Source organism: Pteronotus mesoamericanus, unplaced genomic scaffold (assembly GCF_021234165.1).
Source record: "Pteronotus mesoamericanus isolate MK-2021 breed Mesoamerican mustached bat unplaced genomic scaffold, CSHL_Meso_final contig_27, whole genome shotgun sequence".
Classification (NCBI taxonomy): Eukaryota; Metazoa; Chordata; class Mammalia; order Chiroptera; family Mormoopidae; genus Pteronotus; species Pteronotus mesoamericanus.
Window position 1 is genome coordinate 22,309,225 of NW_026555115.1, and position 26,431 is coordinate 22,335,655.

At 38.0% G+C, this 26,431-nt stretch overlaps 1 protein-coding gene across 7 annotated transcripts in view; it reads left to right on the plus strand.

Moving 5' to 3' along the window:
- LRCH3 (leucine rich repeats and calponin homology domain containing 3) overlaps positions 1 to 26,121 on the plus strand; it is a 123,125-nt gene extending 97,004 nt beyond the window's left edge. Inside the window, exons 13-21 of one of the 7 annotated variants that reach the window (XM_054575165.1) lie at positions 201 to 248; positions 1,180 to 1,233; positions 7,409 to 7,480; positions 13,840 to 13,888; positions 14,519 to 14,629; positions 15,973 to 16,091; positions 16,699 to 16,836; positions 17,727 to 17,804; positions 24,930 to 26,121. In XM_054575165.1, the coding sequence (XP_054431140.1) occupies positions 201 to 248; positions 1,180 to 1,233; positions 7,409 to 7,480; positions 13,840 to 13,888; positions 14,519 to 14,629; positions 15,973 to 16,091; positions 16,699 to 16,836; positions 17,727 to 17,804; positions 24,930 to 25,073 (813 nt within the window). In that variant the 3' untranslated portion in view covers positions 25,074 to 26,121. Of the gene's footprint in view, positions 1 to 200; positions 249 to 1,179; positions 1,234 to 7,408; positions 7,481 to 13,839; positions 13,889 to 14,518; positions 14,630 to 15,972; positions 16,092 to 16,698; positions 16,837 to 17,726; positions 17,805 to 21,936 lie in introns of all 7 variants that reach the window. The other 6 variants (XM_054575163.1, XM_054575169.1, XM_054575166.1 and 3 more) reach the window with 6 other exon arrangements.
- Positions 26,122 to 26,431: the final 310 nt, after the last annotated feature.

The window sequence follows — 26,431 nt, forward strand, 5'->3', positions numbered from 1 at the left end:
GTCATTGTATTGCCTTTCCTCATTTCAGTTGTAAGCTATTTAAGGAAAAGAGCAACATCTTCTAACCAGTAAATATAGAAAAATGTTATGCACACGGATACAGAAATTAATACAATTTTTTTAGTAAACAGAATTTATCATTTCTAGTGTTCCACACTCTAATCAACTTCCCTTTTTTGGGGGGGCCTTGGGCTCTATAGCAAAAAGCGTCACACAGTCCACAAAAACACGCCCCCTTCAGTGGCGAGGTAAGTCTATATAATCACCTTTACTTTGGAGTTTTTCAGTGTAATGGAAATGAAATGTTTGGCATGTGATTATCATGTGTTTTCTATGATCAAAATAGTGCTGTTTTCTATTTTCTCTTCACAAAACTGTTTATTAAGGGGAAGGAGACACAGGCCAGGGAGTTTATCAGAATCTGTAGATGAGAGGTTTTTTAAAATATACACATTCGCCTGGGGGTTACCCCCCCATCCCCCCCAGCGGAGTCATCTCCCTCATCCATTTTCAAAGTGTGCCCTGTAGTGAGAGCTAGTCCTGAGAGGTGCGTCCAGCACGGGGGGTGGTGTCAGTATTAAACAAAAAAAGACTCTACATAGTGTTTTCAGCTTCATCACTCATTTCCTCAGGGTGTGTGTTACTGATTATTGTTGTCCACATTAGTTAATGCACTCTTCCATTTTTATCCCACATTTCCTTCTTGATGGTCATTCTGGAGAATTCATTATCTAAAAATTAAAGCTTCTCAGGAAAATAACAATTCTAAAATTTTTGGTTATACTCTTGTTTTGTCTGAGAAGGGTAATAAAGAGAGGCGTAGACTAGAAATCGTGATTTTTTAATTTATTGTTTTTACTTTTCATTGGCTCACTAAATAACAAATTCTGGCTTTCTCTTCTGTGAGCAAAGAATAATTAATCCCTGTTCCCACTTTGGTTTAGAAAGTTTTTAGGCAGTAAGATCATATTTGAAACTGTTCAAACTCTTTGGAAGAAAATCTTTACTCAGAACCAACTTAGCTATTGTGTATGAATTGCAAATTATATTCAGTGTGGTCCTGTATGTTAGCATCTTCACAAGTATGTCTTAATATGTTTCTTTGCTTGCGTGTTTGTGAGATATGTCATGTGTGTGCAGTCTGTTTTTGACATTGCTTCATTTTCTCCACCTCTCCAGTGTTCCTTCCCATCCAGAAGGTCTCAACACACTGATGATAGTGCCTTGTTAGTGGTAAGAGCCTTGCGCAAAATGGAGTTTTAAATTGCTGCGTCTAGAGATTGGAGAATAGCTACTGTATTTCTCATTCAGAAATGACCTAAATATCATAAAACATGATGGGCATCATTACTAAATGCTTTACAGAAGGGCTAGAACTGTTTTCCTTCATTGCTATTCATGATTTTCCCAGTGATCCGGTGTTCTGCAGCTACAGTTGAAATATCTTTGTTAATGTTTTCAAAAGTAAAACATTTGCGTTGAGAACCATATTGGCTTTGTATGTGTGTTGGGAGTTTTTTAAATGTCATTTCTAATTCCAGGTGCACTTATTTTATTAATCATTAATTTAGCTAATGAGACACATGTGTGTTATTTGGGTTTCTTTACTCCATGATGCTAATCATACAACTGTGTATTTGGCTTCCTATTTTGTCATCTGTCTTAAACTACTGAAAATCCCACACTTTAAAAAATTACTTACATCTCAAGATTATTCCTCCATGCCCATTCTTAAACTCAGGGAAACATTAACTTGGGATGCTATCTCCTGATCATTTTTAACACTGGTTTACTTTCATTGCCTATTTATCAGCTGAAAATCAGTATAATATGAGAACTTGATCGACTGTTTTACTTTTATCAACCTGGAAAGATAATTCTAACCATTTACATAATTGCTTTTTTCATCATGTTGTATGTGGGTTTTTTCACAGTAGTATTGAAAACTAGCAGTTCAAAAGTCTGCTGTCTATATCAACTCCTGTCTTATGTGCTCGTCACTGCCTCCATTGTGTTTACTACTGCATGAACTGCATACTTCACATGAGATGCCTATTACATAAACTTCCATCGTCCAGATTTGTGTGTGTTCTGAAATCATCATTTCCTTTGAGACAGATAAAGCACATATTAACTGGGCAGTCTTATAGATGAAGATAGCCACCAGCTTCTGGAGTTTTAGTGGAAGTTAAATGGCATGAGAAGCAATTAGTTTAAATTAACACAGAAAAATATTGAGTTCCTGTGATGATTGAGTGCCTGTGATGATTCAGACACGTTACCAGAGTTCTCCTTCACTCCTCAGAGCACCCTTCAGGTTAAACTTATCACTGTTTTTGCAGATGAATCCTGAGGCACAGAATATCTTGCCCAGAATGTGACTTATTCAGGGTCACATAGCTAGTAAGTGCCAGGCTGTGTTTAAATCTTGATCTAGCTGACTTGAAAACCTTTATTAAATACCACACTGTATTGCCTCCCACGCTATAATTGAAAATAATTTAGGAAATCAAAGGTGAGGTTTCATAACACATGTAATAAGTGATATAATTCTGAATGTCCAGACTTTTTTGTTAAGGAAAAAGTGGAAGTTGGAAAAACAACAACAAAATACCCTTCAGCCATTTCAAAGCACACGCATCTGCATTTAGTTATCAGATTCCTGTCTCACCTAAATTAGATGGTCTTTGTCTGCCATCTTGGAGCTGGAGGGGGCCTGTTGGGAACAGGACTCCTACGACAAGTATGTCTGGAATGCTGTGGTCCAGGGCCATTTTTTTCCAGCTATAAGCGAGGTCTCTGGGCCAAAAGGAACACACAGCTCTTCTTAAAATTAGAGGAGTTTATGCTCAAGGAGAAAGTGAATTTTCTCTACGCAAGGGATGTGCTCTTGTGTACGCAGCAAAGAACAACACAATGACTCCTGGCAGCAAACCAAACAAAACCAGAGTCGTCTGGGAAAAGGTAACCCATGCTCATGGCAACAGTGGCATGGTCCATGCTAAATTTCCAAAGCAACCTTCCTGCTAAGGCCATTGGACACACAATCTGTGTAATGCTGTACTTCTCAGGGACTTAAACTTATTGGAAACAAAATAGCCCTGGTTGTTGTGGCTCAGTGGATTGAGCGTCGGCTTACAGACCAAAAGGTCGCCAGTTTGATTCCCAGTCAGGGCACATGCCTGGGTCCCCAGTTTGGGGCATGCAAGAGGCAGCCAACTTATTTCTCTCACACATTGATCTTTCTCTCCCTCTTTCTCCTTCCTTTCTCCTCTCTCTAAAAATAAATAAATAAACTAGTTTTAAAGGAAAAGAAATAAAATGGACTTGTTCTCCTGTAAAAAGAAAGAAAATGCAAGGTCCAAGTCACATATTTCTCTATGCAAAATAGTGCCCAACACTGCAAAAGAGTCATATTTTAAATCCTACCTTTGATCGTCCCAAATCTACTCTTCAGTGGCTTCATATGGTAAGATAAAGTCCGTATTTCTTAATACAACCTCCAAGTTTCTTAGAATAAAATCCAACCTTCTTAACATGGCATATAAGCTCTTGCATATTCTGGATACTGTCTGTCTCATCTCTGTGTTCATGCTATACAGGTAGTTTTCAGCTTTTTAAATCTGGCAAGCCCTTCCTTACTTACCTTTGCAAATGCTATTTCCTCTGCATGGAATGCCTCTTCCTTTCAGCATATACCCCTTGGTTAGTTCCTTCTCATCTATCTGTTATCAGCTCAAATGTCATCTTTAAAATGGCTTTTCTGCAACTCTCCACCCTCAAGTCAAGTGTATGTCTCTATAAATTTTTATAGTAGTTTTAGGTAGGTGTTTATTATTTTATATCCCTTATTAGACTACTAGACTGTAAGCCTCATGGGCCCAGGCTTATTCTCTGTTGCATTTACATGTGTATACTCAGTCCCTATCATAGTTTCGGGGATATATTAGGTGCTCAATAAATATTTCCTGAATGAACCCGTATATGCTATGCATCTAATAATCCTCATCAAATTGTTTCATGATGAAAAGGTCAGCTGATATAGCAAGGTAAATGTTGAATTTGATTTAAATAACTTGAAATACAGAATTTGAAATAAGTATTAGTAATATTTAATATCAATTTTTCTAACATTCTCTTAGGGTTGCTCTTCATTGCTTTCATCTTTGTCCCATCTGCATCTGTATTCTATCTCTAAATACTTTCTCCTCCCTTCACTCCCTTTTTCCTTCTTTGCCAACATAGTGGCTTTTTAGCCTTTCTATATTTGAAATTGACATTGATTCCAGTACATTGATGAATCTTAAAAGCAGCAAGAGAAAAGAAGTTAGTTACCGACAAAGGAGTTCCCAGAAGACTGTCAGCTCATTTCTCAAAAGAAACTTTGCAGGATAGAAGGGATTGGCAAGAAATATTCAGTCATGAAAAGCAAGGACCAACAGCCAAGATTGCTCTACCCAGCAAAGCTGTCATTTATCATTGAAGGGTAGATAAAGTGCTTCTCAGACAAAGTAAAGCTAAAGGAATTCATCATCACTAAACCATTGTTATATGAAATGTTAAAGGGACATACTTAAGAAAAAGAAGATCAAAACTATGAACATTAAAATGGCAAATTCACAACTGTCAACAGTTGAAACTAAAAAATTAAGCAAAAAAGCAGAACAGAAATAGAATCATAGATATGAAGATCACTTGGAGGGTTGTCAGTAGGGGCAGGAACGGGGAGAATGGGAGAAAAGATGCAGAGATTAAAGAACACAAGTTGGTAGGTACAAATTAGGGGGATATTAAAAACAGTATAGGAAATGGAGAAGCCAAAGAACCTAATATGCATGACCCATGGACATGAACTAAGAGGGGAGAAATGGGGTAACTGGTGGAAGGGGATTAATGAGGAAAAATTGGGACAACTGTCATAGCGCAAACAATAAAACATATTTTTAAAAAACTAAGAAAACAATAGAACAGAAGCAGAATCATAGATATGGAGAACATTGGGATGGTGGCCAATGGTAAGGTTGGTCTGGGGGAATAGGGGAAAAGGTGAAGGGATTAAGAAGTACAAACAGGTAGTTACAGAACAGCAGGGGAATGTTAAGAGCAAGTATAGGAATGGAGTTCCAAAGAACTTACATACATGACCCATGATATGAACAAAGCAGCGGGAAGCGCCAGAGGGAGTGGGGAGTGCTGGCGGGGGGGGGGGATTGGGACAACTGTAGTAGCATAATCAATTTTTAAAAACCTGTTAGAGACTTCTGGCCAAGATGGAGGCGTAGGTAAATACACTTTACCCCCTTGCACAACCAAAAGAAGGAAAAGAACAAATTTAAAAATAAAAAATACCAGAACTGCCAGAAAATCGAACTGTATGGAAGTCCGACAACCAAGGAGCTAAAGAGGAAGCATCCATCCAGACCTGTAGGAGGGGCAGAGACGATGTGCAGCAAGGTGGCAGCTGGGGGACTGGGCAGATAGGCTGTGGCTGGCTGACCACGTGGTCCCACATTTGTGTGGAGATGAGCCAGAGGAACAGCTGGGAAGTGAGACGCAATCCAGGGTTCCAGTGTGGGAAAAGAAAGCCTCAAAACTTCAGGAAGTAAAAACCTGTGAGGGTTGCAGTGGCAGGAGAAACTCCCAGCCTCACAGGAGAGTCTATTGGAGAGACTCACGGGGTCCTAGAATGTACACAAACCCACCCACCTGAGAATCAGCACCAGAAAGGGCCCAATTGGCTTGTGAGTAGTGGGAGAAGCAACTGAAAGCCGGAGACATCATTCCCTCTGAGACCCCTCCCCTCCACACAGCATCACAACTCAGTGACCTTGGTTGCCCCGCCCTGGCAAATACCTAAGGATCCACCCCATCCCTGCGTAACAGGTGAGCTGAGACAGAGAAAGATGGCCCATATGAAAGAGCAGATCAAAACTCCAAAAGTAGAACTAAGCGATGAACAGACGGCCAGCCTATTAGATGCAGTTCACTGGTATTTGGGATGCTCACTAATTGGTTGAGTATGGTTGCAAAATGGAGGTAAAAGCAAAGGCTACACAAAGTGAAATAAAGAAAAATACACAGGGAACCTATAGCAAAGGGAAGGAAACCGGGTCTCAAATCAACGATTGGAAGCAGAAAGAAGAGAGAAACATTCAACCAGAACAGAATGAAGAATCAAGAATTCAAAAAAATGAGGAGAGGCTTAGGAACCTCTGGGATGACTTTAAATGATCCAATATCCGAATCATAGGGGTGCCAGAAGGAGAAGAAGAGCAAGAAACTGAAAACTTAGTTGAAAAAATAATGGAGAACTTCTCCAATCTGGATCTTCTGGAAGGAAATAGACTTCCAGGAGATCCAGGAAGCTCAGAGAGTCCCAAAGAAGTTGGACCCAAGGAAGCACACACCAAGGCACATCATAACTACCTTACCCAAGATTAAAGATAAGGAGAGAATCTTAAAAGCCACAAGAGAAAAGGAGACAGTAACCTATAAAGGAGTTCCCATAAGACTGTCAGCTGATTTCTCAAAAGAAACCTTGCAGGCAAGAAGGGGCTGGCAGGAAGTTTTCAAAGTCATGAAAAGCAAGGACTGACACCCAAGATGACTCTATCCAGCAAAGCTATCATTTAGAATGGAAGGGCAGATAAAGTGCTTCCCAGATAAGGTCAAGTTAAAAGAGATCATCATCACCAAGCCCTTATTATATGAAATGTTAAAGGGACTTACCTAAGAAAAAGAAGATCAAAAACTATGAACAGTAAAACAGGGGAGGGGGAAGGGGAAGAATGGGGGAAGAAAGGTACAGGGAATAAGCAGCATACATAGTAGGTACAAAATAGACAGGGGGAGGTTCAGAATAGTATAGGAAATGGAGAAGCCAAAGAACTTATATGTACAACCCATGGACATGAACTAAGGTGGGTGGGGCGGTGTAGGGTGGAGAGAAATAAAAGGGAGGGAAAAAATGGGACAACTGTAATAGCATAATCAATAAAATAAAAAATTATAAAACCTGTTGCACATGAAAAAAGCAAAATGAGCTCTTTGGATTTTTTTCTTATGTCATAGGAATGGCACAGGACTCATTAGTTTCAAGGCTATTTTACCAAAAAAAAATGTTTCTTATTTTATTTCTATATAGCATCATTTTTAACAAATCATGCTTTTTAGTTCTTGATGAGGTGTTGAAATAGTTTGAATTTAAAAAGTGGAAAAATATTTCATAAATTGTGTCCCCCCCCCAATATTCTTTCTGCCTTACTAATATCTTAGTAAACCATTTGAAAGCATGTCAGTGACCTTTCCGTTTCTAATTTTACTGACCAGATCTGCCTTGCCTGCCTGCCTGCCATTTTGCTGACATAAATTCTGTTTCTGTTTCTCCTCTTTCTCTTTTGAAATTTAGTTGCTGTCAGGGTTGAATCAAGTGGGCTGTGCTGCTACCCTGCCTCCTCCTTCTGCCTTCACAGCTGTTAAGGTACTTTTTGTTACTGTTATTTACCAGGAACTTTGGGGAGGGGGTGTGTACCGCAGGTCTTAACTTTTCCAATGGATTGGTCTAATAGCAAGCAATCTGAAATCTAGGATTGCATGAAATATATCAAGCTGATAAAACTTTCAGTTTAACATTAATTCACTTGAAATTTTTTGAAAGTGTTATCATGCCAGAGACAGTCATAAAGATTGTTAATTCTTTATATTTAGATTCTATCTGAAATGTCATTCTAATTTTCTTATCAGTGGTTATTCTTTTCTCATGAGTCATTTTATTTTGGCCTCGATGTCTAATGTACCTGCAAAATATTTGGAGTCCCAGTCCTCAAAACTGTTAACTGCCAGCACCCTCAACAGTTGGGGTCAGCAGGCTCTGACCCCCAGGACTTGTGTTTCGGTAAATCGTTTTACTGATACCCAGCCATTCCCGCTTGTGTCTGTATTATCTGGGGCTGCTTTTGTGATTAGCAACCACTTTGGAATAGTTGTGCCAGAAATCTTATGGCCTAGAATCCTAAATAAGCACCTGCAGTATACTATTTTGTGAAGGCCTCTAGGGATGGTAATTCCATATTTGTCATGATATGATATATAAGAAATGATTAATAATCTTCACTGTCTAGAAGATCCTCTCCTTTTCTAACTCCTGTCTGTCCTCCTTGTTTTACACTTATTTCTTCTTTTCTTTCCAGAGTGGAGATTTTCTTATAAATATCAGTCTTTTGTAAGAATCCTTAAACGGGTCCAGCAGAAGTAAGGCCTGTTTGAGTGTGGTTGGTAGGGTAATAATATGGGTGTAATAATTTATAGTTTAATTTGAACATGTCGCCTAAAAAGTCATATGTTGCACTGGAGAATGATATTATTACGGTTCAGAAGTACATGCAGCTCTTGTAATAAAGAAGGGGCATTATTTGTGCCGGACCCTATTTGAAAACTATTACAGTGCTATACCCTTGTATTCTCCCTAAATAAACTCTGGCTTTTTACATGTCTTTCGCAGCCTTTCAGTCCTTATGAACTTTCACAGGTTCTCTGCCTTCCATTTTGGCTGCACTGTACCCAACTGCAAACATGTCCATGACTAGAGCTCACCTGGTCCTGAGCATGAAGCAAAGGCCTTTGACATGTCTTACTAAGTGTTATGTTGGCTTTTTCTGTTTTGATACTCATTTTGCTCAGTGTCTACAATAATTCTCAAGTGTTTTAGTAATACTCCTAAATGATAGTTAATTTCCATATGTTGTATTTTTTGTTTTCCAGAATACTTAATTTTGCTTTTGAACACTTTTACTTCTCTAATTCACCAGAGTACTTTAAAATTCCACTTCATGCCCTTCTAAATGCTGACCCCAGCTTATAACATCTGCAGACCTGATAAAACCTTCCCTCTGATGCTGCAGGTACCTGAATGACTCATGAAGAAACTGTAATTCCCTTTTGTGTTAACCCTTTGCTAGCCTTTCTCCATTAGGTTCCTTATTTGAACAGCAACACCGAAAATTATTTGAGGAACTGTTTTCAAAATTGTTTCAAGGAAGGTATATAAGTACTCCCATTCTAATTGCAGAGGAGAGAAATTAAATTCATTACACTCAATGGATACCTTAGGGCATTCGGGCTTATTTTACCATGAATCATAGTTGAGAAAAGCCAGGTGTGAGTGATCCAAAAATTGTGTGATGGTCTAATTTTATGTCAGACCAGCCTCACTGTCAAATGATTAGTTTAAAAAAAATTGTTCTTTATTTGTTGATATCCCAGTTACTTTACAGCAGGTCCACGCTAATATATAGGCATGATTTTATTTCTTTTGTTTCTTAACCAGGCGTAAAATTTGACTTCATGACAGATTCCATTTTTTTGCTCTTCATTTTCCAAGAATTCTCATTTAGTCAATGGCTTGGAAGCGATTTGAACTAATTATTTTAGTACCCTAGAGTGCAAGTCACTGAGGTTTATAATTTTAATAAAAGTATATTTTTAAAATCATAATTTTAAAAGTTGTCTCTGTCCTAGCTTTGTTTTCATTTTTTAAATTACACTTTATTGATTATGCTATTCCATTTGTCCAAACTATTCCCCCTTGGCCCCACTCCCTCAGGCAATCCCATGCCATTGTTCATGCCCATGAGTCATGCTAAGTTCTTTGGCTGCTCCACTTCCTATACTGTACCTTATATCCCCCATGGATATTCTGTAACTACCTATTTGCACTTCTCTGTTAAAAAAAAAATATTAGAGAGAGAGGAAGGGAGGGAGAGAAACATCAATGTGTGGTTGTCTCTGGCTGCTCCCCACCGGGGACCTGGCCCACAAACCAGAAATGTGCCCTGACTGGGAACCAAAACAGCAACCTTTTGTTTCTCAGGCTCGCACTCAATCTGCTGAGCCACACCAGTCAGGATCCTTTTTGTACTTCTTAATTCTCTCACTCTTCACATATTCCCCCACACCCCGTTCCCATCTGACAGCCATTAAAACACTCCATATCCACGGTTCTGTCTCTGTTCTTTTTGTTTGCTTAGTTTGTTTTGTAGACTCAGTTGTTGATAGATACATATTTATGGCCAATTATTGATCATATTTTTGGCCTTCTTTTTCTTAAATAAGTCCCCTTAACATTTCATGCAATAATGGTTTGGTGATGACTAACTCCTTTAGTTTTTCTTTCCTGGGAAGCACTTTATCTGCCCTTTGATTATAAATGATATCTTTGCTGGGTAGAGCAATCTTGACCGTAGGTCCCCGCTTTTCATGACTGAATATTTCTTGCCAATCCCTTCTATCCTGCAAAGTTTCTTTTGAGAAATGAGCTGACAGTCTTCTGGTAACTCCTTTGTGGGTAACTAACTTCTTTTCTCTTGCTGCTTTTAAGATTCTCTCTTTATCTTTAACCTTTAGCATTTAAATCATGATGTGTCTTGGAGTGGGCTTCTTTGCATCCATCAAGTTTGGGACTGTCTGTGCTTCCAGGACTTGCATGTCTATTTCCTTCACCAAATACAGGGAGTTCTCTTTCATTAGTTTTCCAGATAGATTTCCAATGTGTTGCTCTTCCTCTTCTCCTTCTGGCATTCCTATGATTCAGCTGTTGGCACATTTAAAGATATCCCAGTGGCTCCTTAGTCTGTCCTCCTTTTTTTTCTTTTCTTTTTCTTCTTCTTCTGATTGTATGTTTTTTTCTTCCTTAGGTTCCAAATCATTGAATTGATACGTGGCTTCATCCAGTCTATTGTTGTTTCCCTGTAAATTGTTCTTTATTTCAATTAATGTATCCTTTGTTTCTGATGGAATCTTTTTTTTGCTTTTGAGGTTCTCACTAAGTTCCTTGAGCATCCTTAGAGCCAGTGTTTTGAACTGTGCATCTGAGAGGTTGCTTATGTCCATTTTGTTTAGTTCTTTTTCTGGAGTTCTGATCTGTTCTTTCATTTGGGCCATGCTTCTGTGTCTCCTTTTTGGCAGCCTCCCTGTGTTTGTTTCTATGTATTAGGTGTAGCTGTTTTCTCTCCCTGTCTGGTGGCATGGTCTAATGTAGTAGATGTCCTGTAGGGTCCAGTGGCACAGCCTCCCCTTTTACCCAAGCTGGGTACTCAATGTACGCCCCTCATGTGGCTGAGTACTCCCTCCTCTTGTAGTTGAGCCTTGATTGCTGTTGACAGGTCAATGGAAAGGATTTACCCAGGCCAGTCAGCTGCAAGAACTGGCTATGACCACTGATCACCAACCTTCACCCTCCATGGATGATCAGCTGTGCAGGGGCACAGTGGTGGCAATCTGATATCCACTGGTTTTGCAGGCTCTGGGGTTTCCCGAGCAGTGGAGGCCAAGGTCAGCCCCTACCTGTGTTTTGCCTGGGGCCACTGCCTGGGTTATAAAGCAATCTGGGATGGCTGCTACTTGTGCTGGGCTTGGAGATTCCCAGGCAAAGCCAAGCTGTGAATCTAGTCTGGCTGCTGCTAGTACCCGGCTTGGGGACACTTAGAGTAAAGGTGACTGGAAGCTCACTGAGGCCAGCTGTTGTTTGTTTGAAAGGATTGAGGAAGTTGTGAAGCATGAGCCAAGGCCAGCTAGTCATATGGAAAAGTGTCTGTTGACAGCTGGGTGGGCCCTTAGGTTGGGTGGGATGGAGTCTCAGGGTATCATCAGGACAGGACAAACAGTGTTAGCCAGGTTGACAGAGTCTCTAATATGGCACATACCTGCCAACTGTGGCTCTGTTGTGGGGGAGGGCTCAGAAAAGGGACAAAAGGTGGGAGAAAGCTGTCCCCCAGCTCCTGCCTTGATGCCAGATACTTGCGTTTCTCCCTGTGTGCCACTGGTACCTTCCAAGCTGCTACCCTGATGCTGGAGCTCAGAGGGAGTGAGTCTTGAGTAAGTTCACATGTGGATTTTTTAAAGGGGGATGCTTAGGACTCCAGAAGTTTCTTCCACTGACTCAATCCTTGCTGTTCTTTGCAGCCAGAATTTGTGGGGACTTACCTTCCTGGCACTGAGATCCTGGGCTGGTGGGGGTCCTGGTGTGGGGCTGGGACTCTTTGCTTCCATGATATCCCTCCCAAAGTTTTGTTCACCACACGTAGTGTGAGACCAGCCTATCCTCATCTTCACTCCTACCAGTCTGGATGGATGGGGTTTCTTCAATTCTGCAATTGTCAGAACTCCATTCAACTTAATTTCTGACTGTTGAGTGATGGTTCTGTATTTTCGTTGTAATTTTGATGTGGTTGTGCAAGATGGCAATCTGTATTTACCTGTGCTGCCATCTTGACCGGAAGTCTAGCTTTACTTTTGATTACAACCAACTGTTTTGTGGTTTGGTGTTTTTGGAAGTGGAGAACATTTTCTGCCATTCAGTGGAATTTTTTTCAGCCCTTCTCTCATCTAAGAGTTGTTTATTAATTTTTTTTGCTTTATTCCTCAGCCTAACTCCTACTAATAATGTCTTTTTAAATTTTTTAAAAAATCTTCTATATCTGGAATAATCTCCACTTTTTTTTTCTGTTTGTGCCATTGGTCCTGGAATAGATCTTTATTTAGCTAACTAGCCTTCTCCTTCCTACCTCATATTCTTTGAAAAGAAGGATAGTCTTTCTTATAAAGATATCTAGCTTTTGCTTCATTTGCCTCTTCAGTTCTTTAACTAGTTCCTCTTGCTATTTTAAATTTATTTAAATTTCCATTTCATCTCAATATTCTAAATTTAGTTTATTTCCATCTGGAGACTTGATGGACATGTCTTTTTAACTAATGAATAAATAATACATTGCTTCACTCAAGAATGCAGCTTGCTTTTTAAGTCTTAATTCTCAACCTAAGAGTATCAGATCAAGGAATATTTACCACAAAATTGTCTTTCAGATCAATCCCAGAATTTACTTAATAGTATGGCTTGCTTTGTTTGTTTCTTTTTTGTTTGTTTGAGCAGTTAAAATTCCCTGTCAGTAATTTTATCAGACTGATCTCCAGATAGATATAAAAGATTTCTGCCAATATTGAAACCAAAAAAGAGAAAAAACGGGAGTGGGTGGGTGGTTGTGTTTGTGTGTGTGTGTGTGTGTGTGTGTTAAAGTCATTCTGTTAGTTCAAGAATGTGTCTTAGTTATAATAAAGTTATATTTAAATTATTGAGTATAATTAGATTTAAGACCTGAAAAATTGATGTTATTCTAGCTTTTCTTGATTCTGTTCCCCTACCAAGTCGGCAACATCTTTAATCCAACCAACTGGTACTTCTTTTTAAATTACCTTAACTGCATTTTCTTTTTTTAAGGTAAACTTTATACCAGTTGGCCTAGCTCTTCCTCTTTTTTACAGTTCCTTTGTTCAATGAATTAAAAACATCATGGACTCAAATACTAATCTGGGAATACAGCTCTCTGTAATATTTAAACACTTTATTTCCTAAATAAAATGAAGAAACCTTCATCACTCTTTCTTAATACATTAAATTTTATTCTCCAGAGGATGGCGGGGGAATACTTTAGAAACTATACCAGAAAAAAACATTTTAAAATAAAATTTTATCCTTTCCTGTACCTTTCCCAGTAAAGTTTTCTGCCTTAGGATGATCTTTTTTCACAATCGCAGGAAAGGCCTGTATATAATAAGACTCTCTTTAGAGAATGCAATACATAAACCTTACATTCTACAGAATTAAATTAAAAATTTGGCCATTAAACAGACATACAGAATTAATACATTAGGCTAAATCGTCATTTCTAGATTTAATTTTGAAGGAGAGTTGCGTGGTTTTTTCTTTTATAATCCCAAAGTTGTCATAAATGTGGAGAGTATATCTTCTCGAATAGTAATTATTTATATATTTCTGTTTCTCCACAGAATGATGACCGATCTAATGCTGTATCAAGTTCACCTACAACAGAAACAGGTAATCAACACAAAGGTGCAACTTATTGCATCAGGATTATAATTCTTTACCAGGATTTTCCTGATAAAGTAGTACTTTTTTTTTCAGTTACAGTTTATATGGAGCATTATTTTGTATTAGTTTCAGGTGTACTGCATAGTGGTTAGACAATGATATATTTACAAAGTAGTCCCTGCCCACAATATTTCAAGTACCCACCCAGCTGACAAATTTCCTCTTAGAAAACTATGCTTTCCTTTTCTGCGATGAGAAATAAGACACAAAATTGGGAACTTTCTTTACGTTTTCAGCCTTTTAATTCAGCTGGTTGTTCAACTATTCAGCAGTTCGATATGAACAAATGAGCATGAGCTCGCAGTGCTATAGGTTTGTTTGCAAGAGATTATATTCAATGTAATGACATTCATCCTGCCTTTGCTGATACTCCAAAAATAACATGGCAGTTAAAAATACAAGAAGTCTTCCTGCTATCAGGGTTACTTTCTGTACCAGATTTTGTATTAACAAAATTATCTTTTTATATCATTGCCATGTTTAATTTTATTTTTTATTTTCCATTTAGTGAACTTTGTGACTGACATGTGTCTGTTACATATTTAATGATTTTCCTTTCTTTCTGTGCCAATTTAGGTCATCATTTCCCTGCATATTCTTTTCCTGCTGCTCTCCAGAGAAACCAGACCCAGCGCCCTGAAAGCTTCCTTTTCCGATCAGCTGTCAGAGCCGAAACAAATAATAAAGGTGGGAGGCAGTGACTCAAAGCGGGGGGTCGGGGGATGGAGGCTTTATACAGTGACACTGTTACTGCGTTCACACTGCTACCCTGAGATGTCCGCTCGGCAAAAGCTTTAAACTCTGCATTTATCTGTAATCTCACTGACGCAGGAGACTCTTGTTTGAATTTGTTTTCATTAGAAAGTTTCTTTGTACCACCTAAAAGCAGGTTTTAGTATTTGAACAAATAAAATAATCTTTCAGGGCTTTAGAGAATGTTCATCTTCTCTGTAATGAACTCTGTTTCAGATTTTTCTGTTAATAAAAGCTGTTTTCTATGTTCTTAAAGAAATGAATCAGTAATTTTTAAATATCCACTTAGTCTCTCTCTCTTTTTTTTTAGTTAATATGATAAATTTCTTCCTGGTCCCAAAAGAAGTTGCCTGGAATTAAAAATATAGATTTCAAGTCCAAAATTCCTTTTAATGTAACTGATAGGTGCACTTGTAGTGAGATGTAAAATCAAACCCAGAGAACATACTGCTGATGGGATTGTAAATTAGCAGGGAAAACTATTTACATTATCTACTGATGTTGAATATTTGTATATGCTATGACTAGCAATTTTGCTTTCTGAAATATGTACACATATATACAAGATATGTACAAAAATATCCATAGTGACATTATTCATAATAGCCCCAAACTGAACGTCTATCAATGATAGAATGGATAAAAAAAAAATGTGGTATATTTATGGAATGTGATACCATATAAGCAATGAAAATGAACAAATTAATATACACAACATCGATAAATCTTATAAACATAATGTTGATCAAAAGAAGGCAGGCACAAAAGCATATGTACATAAAATGGTTTCATTTATAGAAAGGTCAAAAATGGACAACACTAACCTGGTACTGGAAGTCAGGAAGTACATAGTTAGAACCCGTGGCGTTAGAAGTAACCTTTATGTACTGATGGGTAGGGAGCTTGAGAGGAGCTTCTAGATGTCAGTAAAGTTGCATTTATTGACCTGGTCGTGCCCGCTTTGTGAGGATAATTTATTGTGCTTCTCCCTTATGATTTGTGTGTAATTTTCTATATGTATGTTATTTTTCAATAAAAACATTATGAAGTGAATGTCACCAAACAAAAGTGGTTGAGCCAAATTCATAGACATGTGTTGGGTTTTTTTTATACTATTCTCACTCTGATTTTGTATGTTTGAAAATTAGCGTAATTAAAACTTTATAAAAAGCATGAATAGGAGGTGCTATGCTTGCAAGGAAAGTGTGATCAGGTGGATCAGTATTTTTCTGACACTGGCAAATCGCCTTTCTGTCTTACACATTAATGTTTTTCAGGTCATACTTCACCCCTTCTTTCATCTTCTGCAACTACTACTGATCCTACAGATCCGATAACAAGACAGAATTCAAGGCAGAGAGAAGAAGAACTGGAATCGATAGATCAACTACGGAAAGTGTGTACATTGCCTTTAAAGTAGTTTGGGTTTTTTTAATTCAGTCTCTTTATTTTTTTAAAGATTTTTTTAATTTTATAGTTTTTTAAATTTATAAATCATGTTTATTCTATTACAGTTGTCTCTATTTTTTCCCCCTTTACCCCCCTCTACCCATCCTGGAAAGTGTGTACATTACCTTTAAATTAGTTTTATTTCTAAATATGAAAAATACTCATTTAAAAAATATTTTTTTGCCTCATGAATAGAATTCTTATAAGAGTAACAATAATTTATATGTATGTGTTCATATAGATATTGTACATCATATAGAGTGGGTATTTTTTCTATTTCGGAATTGAAAGAGAATCTAGGTTTGTTTTGTGTTTTAACAGAAAATCGTAAACAAATTTCTTTGTTGTGTTTTGCACCACTGTGGCATGATTGCCACACATATGTAATTGTTCTCCTTAACATATGGACTTAGATAAAATGATAAATTAGGGACTGTTAACTCGTTATTTGCATTTTATCTTGATTTCTAATTTAATATATTCCATTGTAACTCCATTATGTCCTATATGTCAGGCAGTCTTCACTTACGATATTACATGTTCTGTTCTTTCAGCATATTGAGTACCGGTTGAAAGTGTCTCTGCCTTGTGATCTTGGAGCAGCTCTAACTGATGGTGTTGTTCTTTGCCATTTGGCCAATCACGTGCGGCCTCGATCTGTCCCAAGTATTCATGTTCCCTCACCAGCTGTGGTAAGTCTATAATCTTAAAAAACATTGGCTTATTAAATACAATGGAGGCATCGTGCAAAACAGATTTGAATAGTGCATTCCCTGCCTTCCCTTTGCTTCTACTAGAGGGGGAAAAAAGCACATAAACAATGACTGATAGCAGTGTGATAGATGTTATAAGAGAAGTGTGTAAGAGGTGTGCTCTAGGAATACAAAAAAATGGACCACTTAATTCTGCCTGGAGAATTCAGGAAAGCCTTCCCAGAAGAAGTAAAATTGTAGGAATTCTGACATAGTATTCCTAAATTTGAAAGATAAGAAAGATCATGACACATTCAAGGAATTTTAAAGTTCTTCAGAATAGATCATATATAATGTGTTGGTGCAAATGGCAGGAGATATAGAGAGGTAAACCAAAGGCCAGCAACTATTTTTGTAAATAAAGATTTATCAGAACACAGTCGTACTTACGTGTTTATATATTATCGATATTGCTTTCAGGCTTTTAGCAGAATCAATTAATTGCAACAGATCATATGGCCCTCAAGACTATTTATTATCTGATCCTTTAAGAGAAAGTTTGCTGCCCTGGCCGGATGGCTCGGTTGGTTGGAGTGTCATCTTAGTGCACTAGGGTTGCAGGTTTGCTCTCCAGTCAGGGAACATAGGAGAAGCAACCAAGGAATGCATGAATGAGTAGACCAACAAATCAATATTTCTCTCTCTCTCTCCCCCTCCTCTTTTTCCCTTTCTCTCTCTCTAAACTCAATTTTTAAAAAACAGAAAAAGAGTAAGTTTGCCCATTCTGAGATATAGAACATTGAGTTTATAAAGCAATCAGAAAGAATATTTTTAAAGTAGCAAAAGTTTTAAAACTTTGCTAATAACACCACATTTTTCTTCCTTTGCAGCCTAAATTAACAATGGCAAAATGCAGGCGAAATGTGGAGAATTTCCTAGAAGCTTGCAGAAAAATCGGCGTACCTCAGGTAATAAATTTACCATTTTTTATGTTGCCTAAATAGACTTGGGTATTATTTTCAGATAAAAATAGACTTGGGTAAAATATTGCAGAAATGCAACATGATTTTGTGTTACTAGAGTTAATCAATATACTTTGGAGCAGTTTTTATCATTATTTGCAAGGACTAGGCAAAGAAACCATACACATATAAATTTAAATATATTGTAATAACTAATGCTAAGTAATCAAAAATAGTTATTCTGATATTTTCCCAAACATTCCCACTTGCTGTTTGACTTGTAATAATACATCTTTATATCCAATAGAGTCTATGCTTCAAAATAAGTGAATCTCAGATTGAGAATGCTTCAGTTGGTTTCAGGGTTTTTAACACTTGCTTTAATACTTTTTTTACATGTTTATTTTGAAATAATTTTAGACTTAGAAAAATGTTGCAAAAATATCACAGTGGCCCTGACTGGTGTGGCTTAGGGAAGGGTGTTGTCCCACAAATGAAAGGGTCGCCAGTTCGATTCCGGGTCAGGGCACGTGCCTGGACTGCAGGCCTGGTCCCCTGTTGCGGGAGTGCGGGAGGGGGCTCTTTGAAGTTTCTCTCCCTTTCTCTCTCCCTCGTTCCCCTGTCTCTAAAAATAAATAAATAAAATCTCTTAAAAGTGTATATCACAGAGAATTATTGTGTACACTTCATTCAGGTTCCTCTACTGTTAACACCTCCATAAATACAGTATGTTGTCCAAACTAACAAACACTGGGATGATACTGTTAGCCAAGTAACAGACTTTGCTCAGATTTCCCCAGTTTTTCCACCAAGCTCTAATACTTTAGAATTTATCTCCCAAGAGGCTATTTCTAGGCTCTTGTCCTGCTGTTGAGATTTGTTGCGTCCAGCTTCTTCAGTTACAGCTTCATTGCCCTTTAATAGTACAAAAAAAATTCAACATTATAAATGTGATTAAGGAACATGAACTTGATATACTTTTTATATCAAACCAACTAAGCATGGTACTTTTGCTACTCTTAAGAAATATTATATTTAATTAAATCAAATTTAAAGAAACAAACAACTTGGTGACATTGGATGCTTTTTTTCATTTATCACAACTGCTACGGTTCCTGTCATCATATTTTGTCCAACCTTCAGTAAGAAAAACATGAGTCTTCTGTCTCCTTCTTAGTTAGCTGTCAGAAACCCATACTGGCCCTGGACTCAGCAACTCCACTGTTTCTCTTGAAATTAATCCCCATCCTAATAGCTTTCACAACAGCGACGCCACTCTCTTTATCCACTTCGCCATTGCTGTCTCTTAACTAACCATGAGTCAAGGTCACAGCATCACATGTCCAATGAGTAGCTCTCACAGCTCTTTCACATACTGCAAAATGGAATAGAAAGTGCTCAGTCCATCGAGCATCTGCGTTAGTATGAATTCTCAAGGTTGCTTTTTTTCTCCTTTTACTAAATAGATCATGATTGTACTACTTATTTTTCACTTTTTCTTTTTGGTATTTTTTTTAACTGAATTATAAAAGAATTGAAATCTACATTTAGTGGTAGTTATCAAGAACCTTTATTGTGTCTATGAATAAATTCAAAAAATTTTTCTCATTTTTATATCATATAGTTTCCTAAAGGCTCATTGTCTCTATTAGAATAAACCATTTTTAAACATATAACCAGTAAAAGAGCATTAAGAAATTTTCTAAACAAATAGCATGCATTTTCTCCATATTAACAAGCAGGTTCCAATATTTATATGTACTCATTAACATTCAGTGCTTCCCTACTATCTACTGAAGCGGTTCTTAACCTGGCCATTATATTATGCAGGGAATGACAACTAGAAAAAAGGTATGAGTGATTAAAAAGAGTCACTGCATACACAGAAGAGTGCTAAAAACAGCCCCAAACAGCAAGATGTGTAGCAGAATTAGCCTGTGTCAAACCTGTTAAAAGTACTGTTTACCAGTGTTTACTGTCATGGCGCCTGTACTCTAGGCTTTACAGAACCATCATCAGTCCCAGATTTAGAGGCCATACACTGAAGCTCTTTCAGAATGTACCTACCATCAGTCAGCAAAAAACAGAGTTCCTTAAAGCATGCGTTTAATTCAGCATTTGCCAAGAAGTGGTTAACAGTATTTATTCTGGGCCCGCTGGCCTGTATTCCTGTCAGAGCTGTGCTATTGGAGGGCAGGAGAAAAAACAATAACTTTAAAAGACTGGGCGGGTCAGTGGGGATTCTTGACACGTCCTTCCTCCCCCTCCTCCTCCCCACCAAAAAGGGGAAATAGACATTCCACACAGGCCACCTCTTCTGCTCCTTCTGCCTTCCACACTTGTCTCTATAGACCGCCACTGCCACCGCCACTGCCACTGTCTGTAGGTGGGTTCCTGTTCTGCGGCTACTTCTGCTAAAAAAAAATTAGTCACTTGCTTTGAACAGAATGAAGGAAAATGAATAAATACATAAACTCATGGGTTCAAACTAGCATTCTCAGGTCCCTTTGCTACAGGAGGAAAGAGAAAACCTGTGCCTTCTCTTCTTCCTTTGTTCTCCGCTGCTCCTGAATATTCTAAATTACCTGAACATCACCACTCATTCTGACTTGTAAAGAAAATCAGGGATGTAAAAATGATCACTTTTGAAATGTATAATGTAAAATTTAATAGTGTAAATATTAATATCAGATTCTGTGTACAAAGGCAAGCAATTTCCCTTCTCAGTATAACTTTTAGAGTGTTTACAAGGCAAATAATGAATGAAATACAAAATAAGGTAACTTAAAAACCTTTGACGAGGTTGGACATATGTGTATTCTCTTTATTATCATGCTTTCATTAATATATGTTACATTAAAAAAACTAGTGGATGATAAAAATTTCTACATGAGGTCAGTATCTTGTGTCCTAAAATTATTATATGTTATGTGGTGAATATTTTCCTGTTATTAAGCCCAATAACATATTTCTTTAATTTCTTAATCTGTGAGCTGACGGGTTTAGATGATCTCTAGAGCCCCTTATGGCTGTAGATTCATTTTGTACATATTAATGAACTAGACTTGGTTAAGATGGGTTTGCCTTGATGTTTAGAGGAACACCAAATCATCCCGTACACCTTACATCCACTAGTGAATTTCCCTGATTATTAGGCTTTCCTTCTCTTTTGAGCCTTTTCCATTTATCTGGTTTTGAAAACTTCCCTCTCAGCCCGCCCCCAGGTCTTGTCCTTGCTTTCTGACTTATTCTTTTTTTATTAATAAGAAAGAATGTTCATAGCAGCACAATTTACAATAGCCAAGTGTTGGAAGTAGCCTAAATGCCCATCGGTAGATGAGTGGATCAGAAAATGATGGTACATTTACACAATGGAATACTACGCAGCAGAAAGAGAAAAAGAACTACTACACTTTGCGACAGCATGGATGGAACTCGAGAGCATTATGCTAAGCGAAATAAGCCAGGGGGTGAAAGACAAATACCATATGATCTGACCTATAAGCAGAACCTAACCAACAAAACAAAGATGCCAGGAAAATAAGACCAGCAACACTGAAAGGAAAAGAAAACCAACAGAGACAAGAGGGAAGGAAGGGGGAGTGATCAGGGGAAAAGGAAGGGAAGGGGCAAGTCAAGGAACATACAGCAAGGACTCGTGGACAAAGCCAAAGTGGGGAAAGATTGAGGGAGGGGGGAGGTGGAGACAAATGTATTTGGAAAAATAAATTAACTTAAAAAAAATGAAATTAAATTTTAATAAAAGGAAAAGGAAAAAAAATGAATGAAAGGTGAGAAAGAGGCTGTCCTGCCCCCGCAGACCTCAGCACCGCTCCCAGGCTTCGCCCAGCCCTCAGCCGGTGTCCAGCGCTATTCATTTCAGCCTGAATGTTCACACTAGTCACCAGCTAGTTTTTTTTTCAGCTATTTTATAGTAAAATCAAGCTCCACACAAAGAGATTTCTTTGTAATTTTGTTTTTCAGCATTTTATTTTCATTCATTATAGTAAAAAATGTTATGAGATATGTTTCTTTGAATATGATTGAGATGATCAAATTGAATTCTATGCTTAAATCTGTATTTCTGATCCACTGACTTTGTTTTTCTGTTTTCCTTTCCTGCTCACACTTTGGACAGGACAATCTTTGTTCCCCTTCTGACATCCTTCAGCTAAACCTCAGCGTTAAGAGAACTGTTGAAACACTACTTTCTCTTGGGGCACAATCAGAAGAATCCAGTTTTGTCTCTCTGTCTATGCAGCTTTTGGGTTTTGTGGCATTTTATTGTACTTTAATGTTGACTCTCTGTATGCTTTATTACTGGATCTTCCCCCTCTAGCAGCAAGATTGCATTCCAGTGGTTTTTCACCTCATTCCTATGTTTGGTAAAGGAGGTTTGTTTCTTTGTTCAGAAATATTCACACAGGTGCTTTTTCCTGGCCATCAAAGAGTGAACCGATAAAGTAGACTAATCCTTTCCTCATATGTCCAGGTGAGCAGCGACCACATTAGTTAGTGAGCGTTGATGAGGACTAGAAAAGAGCAAAAGCATTTTTCCCCTGGTCATTCGACTATTCTCCTGGCCTGTGGTCTTGTTTTTCGTTAAGTGCTGAAGTGTTTCTACTAATACAATCCTGAGCCCATTCTTAGAATATGACTAAGAACTTTATTTCCAAGTTACATAGTAAAGTTCCCATCTGGCCATTTTTCCATACCTGAACACAACTTAAGTGCTGAAATTGTAAGTTGCTGAACATTTTCAACAGCTGCTCATAAGGGGAATAGTTGTACCCTTTCTGGTTTAGGGGGCATGTGGTCACTTAAATCCTTGCATTGAACTGGGCCCTGAAATCTCCCTTTTGGCTCTTTGGCATCTGGAAGGCACCAGTCATTCAATTTTTAAATTTTTAAATTGATCAGAATTTTCAGTCCAGAGGTCAGATAGGTTCTCTAGATTGTTTTCTGAGCCTAATGTGTACGTTTTAGTACACAACAAGCAAATGATCTGGAACTGACTGCAGGGATCGGCACCTGTCCAGATTTACGATGCGTTTATCTTTAACTGAACTTCACTTCTAGAATCCTACTGAGAATTTAAAATTGGAATTTATGTAACTTCCAATACAGTTGGACCATCTTAATAGGTGAACTTGTATTTTATAGGTGTTGAGGAGAGTATATCAACAGTAGTAGTAGGTAAAGTATTAGGCAGCAGTGAATATTGTCGCTTTCGGAATGCTTATTAGTATATTAGCTGCTAGCCTTAATGCTTGAGACTACTTTATAATTGCAGATTCTAGTTCTCATAGTGTTTCTAAACATTCAGGAATCTCCCAAACTCTCTTAACAAAATGAGACAACTGATCACAAGTATGAAGGAGTATATAACATGCTGTTGTAGAAGTCAGCCTGAAGGTCTGATTGCTTCCATTTTCTTCCATGTTTAATGAGACAGTTACTTACCACATTAAAAAACTGTTTACTGTTAATGCCAAAACATTGAAAACTGTATTGAAAACTTTAGTTTTATACAGTAGTACTGCCTTTCAGATTTGATGGGGCTGTTTTAACATGTTTCTGAGTCAGAGATCATTCAGTTTTGTAGACTTTTGTTCCTTTAAAAAAAACCTCAAAAAATACATTGTTTCATGTGTGGTTCTGAGGGAGTGATTGTGCATTCTTTTCACATCATACAGGTTCCCTCTAAGCAGCTGAAGGCAACCGTGCGCCTGGAAAGCATGGCCTCTGCGGACGTGTCTCAGTCACGGGCCACACAGGCCGCAAAGGCGTTGCCAAGAACTAGGTCTCTCCCAAGAGCAAAGCACCCTGAAAGTTCATTTTAAGTGTAGTTAACCCATACTTGCAGTTATACTCAAAGTATTTATACATAGTTATAGTTTTGTAAGAGCAAAAGATTGCAGTTATCTTGTTTTATCAAATAAGTATTTTTTTAAAAAAAAGACAGAAGCATAAGGACCAATAACTGCTCACACAATAAATACTTGGTATATTTTTTTATTGCAACTGACTTTGTACATCTTCCTAATAATACAGTAACTGCCAATGAAAAGTTGAGAAAAATCCACTTATCTTATTTAACATGTACAGTGTTGTTTTTTAAATGAAACCACAATCCCACTTTGTCCTTTGTGAGAGCAATCTGTTTTCTTTCTGAATATTTCTTCTTAAAAGAAAAACCAGTGATAGGTGTCACTCTTAACACGTCTTTTTCTCTTACAAAAAGGATTAACCAAACAAATTAATGAGACAAACAAGATAGAATATTTAACTTCCTTAAGCAAACATGTAAATGGTTTTTAAATACATGGTAATTAAGTTATTCCTGAGTAAGCTCACATCATAATTCTCCAGTATAATTTATTCATTACATACCAGCAGGATATGAAATACTTTACTTTTTCAAATACAATTTTTTTTTTAATTTTATAATTCAGATTTTTAACTAATTCGAACTGGGCCTTCCATGAATTATCCAAAGTAGAGGAAAGTTTCTCAAATAGATCTAAATCTCAAGGAAACACTTCAGTTTCCTCCCATGATCCCTGACCGGTATGGGAGCTCTGAGTAGGACAGCTCTGCTTTTCACGGTCAAGAGAGTATAATGCACAAAGCAGGCCAACCTGTCTAGTGCAGTGTTGGGATGGCATGAAACAATCTTGTATTCCTAGGGTATGTAATTTCCAAAGTGCTTTCTCCTACCATGTTACATCTTTTCAGGCTTGAGCAATCTATCTGGAAATAATGTGTAACTTTTTCTATTTTCACCATATTGATCTGCATTGCTCTTTCATTTATTAGGGATGAAGAATGTTGCTTTCACTCCGTAGTATTATTTATCTTCTGTTGTATGTGTAAGTGTATATAACTTGTCCATTTTCCAGTTTTCAAAATGATCTGTATGTACTTTTGGTTATGTTAATAAAGTGATAGTGTGAGATACCATCTTTATGTAACTCGTATTAACAGAGGTCAGTTTCCCAGGTACTGACTTTTCATATCTCACTTGGTTATCATTATGTGGGGAAGAAGAGATGCTTATTTTTTCTTTTCAGTTCTGTGATGTTCATCCTATTTTCTCTTGTGTTTTTATGTCACGTTCTCCCATTTCAGGAGCAATTATGTTTGCCTCTCCACATTTTAGAAGAGAAAGGTTTGAGCCAGGTTGCAGTGACGGTCCAGGCTCTCCTGGAACTTGCCCCACCCAAACAGCAGCCGCCGCCGCCGCAGCACCAGCACCAGTTACCTGCTGTGTAAGGGCTGCCAGCACGCTGGGCACCGGCCTGGCCAAATGGAACAGGGCAACGTGATTGCTGCTGCCAGCCATCTGCCTAAAGGGACTGTTTCCATGTCTCCTAACAGGGATGTTTTGCTTCATTTCTCCATTTTAGGGGAGGTTATATCCATTTCCATTGACTTGTTTTGACAACATCATTTTTGCAAATAAAACTTAGTCCTGTCATTACCAAGAACCCAACACTGAAGCCTAAACGGGCAGTTCTTTCTAGGGGGTAAGTTTTTTTCACATACCAGAAGGATCTCACAGAAGGATATTTAGCTCTTTTGAAGGCACAGACATGCTATTTTCTTTATCTGTTTCCAAGACCAAGAGTCTACTGGTGTCTAAACTTGATTGTTCAATCGAATGTCCTGGAGCATTTGTTAATGTACAGGCTCTCATTCAGTAGGGTGCAGAGTGAGGCCTGGGTGTCTTCATTTTCCACAAACATTCCGGGTATTTCACGTAATGGAGACCACTGTCGCAAGCTAGATAGTTGTATGATTTGGGGGAGTAACGACTCCACTGTGTTTTTCAGACACATTTAAAATCAAAAACTATATTATGACTACATGGACGGTTCTGTCCAAAGCAAAACAAAAACAATGTAGAAGGTCTAGATTTTGCATAATAAAACAATGGAACAAATAGAGTTGTATTTAAGGCCAGTGTCCTAACGCCCTCTCCCCAACTCCAGCCTACCACACTTAGAGGAAGGTTCCAAATCCTCAAGCTAGTGAAATGCACTGCTCAGCATCATCTGCATGGACATCATTGAGCGCCCCCCACCCTCTTCCCCAATGCTGCTCCCAGGATACCTGGACCTGTCAGCACCTTCCAGTCAGAGCAGTACACACCCAGTTCCCCAACTAATGGAAGATTATGAAGACAAAGCAAAAAGAATAAAGGAAAAGCCAAGAGTCTTACATTTCTTTCAGGTAACTGCCGGTTCCCATGGCTGAAATAAAGTATTTGTGGCATCTTAAAAACAGCTTGCTGTCTTTCCATTTAGCCTCACCACTAGTGGTGGTGTTTACTCAATTGTGGGTGGAATAAAAGGGCCCAAGGTCTCCCGCAACACAAACACAAAGTCAGGAGCCTTGGGGGGTGGGGGGTGGGAGAGAGCACGGAGTTTAAGCCACTTAGATCTTTCTTCCCTTATATTTTGATCCCCTTTTAGTTGTCCTTGATGTGTTTTGGTATACACTGCCTTTATAAACCAAGTAGAGTTAGTGAAGATACTAGTTACCTAGATTTTTTTCTGTTAACTGTTCTGGGTTTTCTTTATCAATGCATGCATTTGAGCATAATGTTCTAGCTCTTTTTATCATGTAAA